The sequence below is a fragment of the Phaethon lepturus genome, unplaced genomic scaffold, assembly GCF_000687285.1.
Source record: "Phaethon lepturus isolate BGI_N335 unplaced genomic scaffold, ASM68728v1 scaffold7418, whole genome shotgun sequence".
NCBI classification, from domain to species: Eukaryota; Metazoa; Chordata; class Aves; order Phaethontiformes; family Phaethontidae; genus Phaethon; species Phaethon lepturus.
The window spans coordinates 41,006-44,229 of record NW_010559651.1 but is presented as its reverse complement, the minus strand read 5'-3'; the positions used below and the strand labels follow the sequence as shown (position 1 = coordinate 44,229).

Here is a 3,224-nt window from a genome sequence, read left to right as displayed (position 1 = left end):
GTGCAATTACGTAATGTCTTTCACCCACTTGTTTTTCTCGAAGATACAGCTGATGGTGTTCTGTGGACTGAGAGCAGACGCTTTGTTGGAGTGATTCTCATCGTGGCTGCTTTCTTTGGATCAGTGCTTCTACTTATGCTCGGCATAAGAAAAGGTATTCAAATTATTTATTTCAGAATATCTCAGTTACTATCAATCTGTTCTGTTAATTTATCCTCGCAGAGGTGGAATGAGATAATAAAAGTCTGCCTTAGATCTTTCCTACTGAAACCACTAAATTTTTTACCACATTGTTTATTTCCTTTTCTTTATCTGACTTAGTTAAATACTAGCAAGTTAGCAGAGTGGAACAGGTTGTCAGCCCCTAACAAACCATTTACCCATGCATCTCTATTAATTTTCTTACAGGTAATGACATAGAGCAGTAAGGTTAGCGTCTAAGCTATTCAAACATCAAAGCACAGCTTACGCACCTACTGAAAATGAAAGTTTCCTATTCAGTGTTCTCCCTTTTGATTGGGGACGAGAATGCTGTGAGCAGATGGGGCACTGGAGGTTTTTTTTCCCCTGCATTCTCTGAAAAATGTCACGGAACTGGGACTGCATTTTTTTTAAGTGTTCTAATTATTATTAATTGTACATACATCTTTATTGTGATTAAAACACCATGTGGACTACATTTGAAGTGATATGTCTAAGGTTTTGAGTCTGAAAGATTTTTTTTTTTCCACAAAAGGGAATATTCCCACTGTGGCTTCATACCACTTGATTAATTTCCTTGTTAAGTTTTGAGCTTTTTCAGCTCACTTCACTGACTTGAATTGGACATTTTCAGCATCACAGTATGCTGAAGAGCTAAAGCATTGGCATTGTTTTCACTTGCTAGCTAACCAAAAAAAAACTTGGAGAAAAAATTTTTAGGGTGTCTGAGCATGAAAAGAATGCAGTTTTCCCCCAAATTGAAGGAAAAAATGTTTGAAACATGTTGCTTAACCTGAACTAAGTACTGTCACTTTTTTTTTCTTTTTCTGGCTGTTTTTCTTTTTCCTTGGAGGGAAGGTAGTGTGTGTGAGAATTTTATATTCATATTTATATTTTTTAGTCTTCATTTTGACAAATGCAATAAAGTCATGCAGGTCTCAGAACATCCATAGGACTCATTTGAAAATGTTGAAAGGAAAGTGTTTTTGCTGAACATTCTGGGTTTGGCCAGAACTCTTCCTCTGTATAAAAAATTTGTGGATTTTTGTAGCTGATGCGTAGCTGCTACTTTTTTTACAAATAACTTTTTGAATTTTTTTTTTGTAAGTTATCTGCAGAGAAAAAGTACAAGAGCTCTTGAAGCTGATACAGTACTGTTAGCATTATAATATTATACTGGCATGACTCTATAAATTATTACCAGAAATGCTCCAAAAACCCAGACAAGATAGCTGACTAAATGTTTCTCTGAAAATTCTTGAATTTTATAGGAGATGTAAATGTGTGTGGCTAGCAGGAAACTCAGCTGGAACTAATGCAAAGGCTAGTTGTACTGTCTTTTCAGATAGTATCTTAAAAGCTACTGCACTGAGACAGGTGTACTTTTCTGAAGCAGTATAGCAGAACTGTTGGTTTTCCTGACTGCCAGCTCTCTTTTCTACAGTGAAAACCAGGAACAGCCCTAATTTCTGTCTGGAAATTACACAAAACCATGTGCAAGCAGACTCTATACTGAGTGTTCATGTTCCAGTTCCATAAAATATATACAAGATAGCACAAAATGTAGATATTCAGTGTTTTGGTCACAAACTCATCTCTTGCACCGGTGCTATGGAAACATGTCCTGGGAGAAGTGTTCGTAAGCTTTACAGGCTTGCAGGTGATGGTAACAGGCTGCAGAAGGCCAGTAGATAACCCTGCATGTATAAGAATACACTTGTCCCAAGAACATGATAGCGATAGGAGCAGAACATGAAAGTGGAAAAAGGGACAGCAAAATCCGTGACTTCTCAGAAGATTCCCATCTGGGGATTTCAGTGAAGGTCAGAAGTTTCCTAGGTTGCTTGAGTAATATTTATTATTTGTGTGTATACATGGTAATGTATATACACGTCGTGATTTATGTGATTATCATGATTATCTTGTAGTTTATGACGTGCACATATATATAAGTTGATTCAGAAGTTAAAGTAGAAGCAATAGGTTTTTCTTTTAAAACCCAAGCTGTCCTAGATGACTAGACAAGTGATTCTTTCATGGAACATGGGCATTTTTCCCCCTCAAAGAGCACTGAGAAGGTGATCTCCTCCTTGTTCCCTGTTGCCCAGTATGTTCAAATTCTGGGTGAAAATATACAATGGAAAACCATTTGAACAAGTACTTTTCCATGATGTTAGTGTATAGTACTAGTGGAGTTCTGGTTCAGGAATGAGGAAAGGAGATTGGAAAGGAAACTAACAGATGAGGGGCACTGAAGAATCTATTTTAAAGTCTTTTGAAAAAAGGGAGTGTTTTGAAAACCAATGATTACACTATGTTAAATGTGACTTTCCCACCAGTGTGTTTAAGCCCCCACTAGATCTAAAGTAAGTATTTTGTTTTGGTTTTGATTTTTCTCTCCTATTTTCTTTCAGCTAGAGCAAATAAGGACAACAGAACATCTGTGTCTAGTTCATCAACAGCAAGTATGTACATATGGCATAAATCCAGCTCAGTGTGATTCTTGTAGAAATAATTGCTTGAGAATTTACATTGTAACAGTGCCAACCAAATGCAGATTTACATTCAACTTCCATTTTGCATACTTTTAATTTACGTAACAACTGTAAATTACATTTGAAAAGTGACTTTTCATTACAATGTCAGCTTCTTGAAAGGAAAACGTGAAAGAAAATCATACTTGTTCCAGGAGCAGATGGAGCCCTGACATGCACAAAAAAAGGACAGAGTAGTGTGCTGTGGTTTCGAAAGTCTGTGATAGGATGGCGCACATCCTGGTGTGCAGACTCTGTGCTGCAATTTGAGCCACGCTGGCATGATCCTGTGTTTTCTGCAGTATTATAGTGTGCATTTGAGCGTCTCTGTCACAATACTGAGGACAGAGGGTTTGGCCCTGTTGAGAGAAACACAGGAAGAAGCTTTAGGTTCCCTGACAGTTTCCTTCTCCTCCAGTTGAGATACTGATGCTGTTTGCTATGAGCAAAGCTCGGTGAATGGCCAGTACCACCATGACAGTGAGAAAT

General features: G+C 37.5%; 1 protein-coding gene across 1 annotated transcript in view; it reads left to right on the top strand.

Moving 5' to 3' along the window:
* CD274 (CD274 molecule) overlaps positions 1 to 3,224 on the top strand; it is a 7,746-nt gene that overhangs the window by 3,043 nt on the left and 1,479 nt on the right. The window contains exons 4-5 of the mRNA XM_010293421.1: positions 44 to 154; positions 2,616 to 2,666. Of these exons, the coding sequence (XP_010291723.1) occupies positions 44 to 154; positions 2,616 to 2,666 (162 nt within the window). The remainder of the gene's footprint in view (positions 1 to 43; positions 155 to 2,615; positions 2,667 to 3,224) is intronic.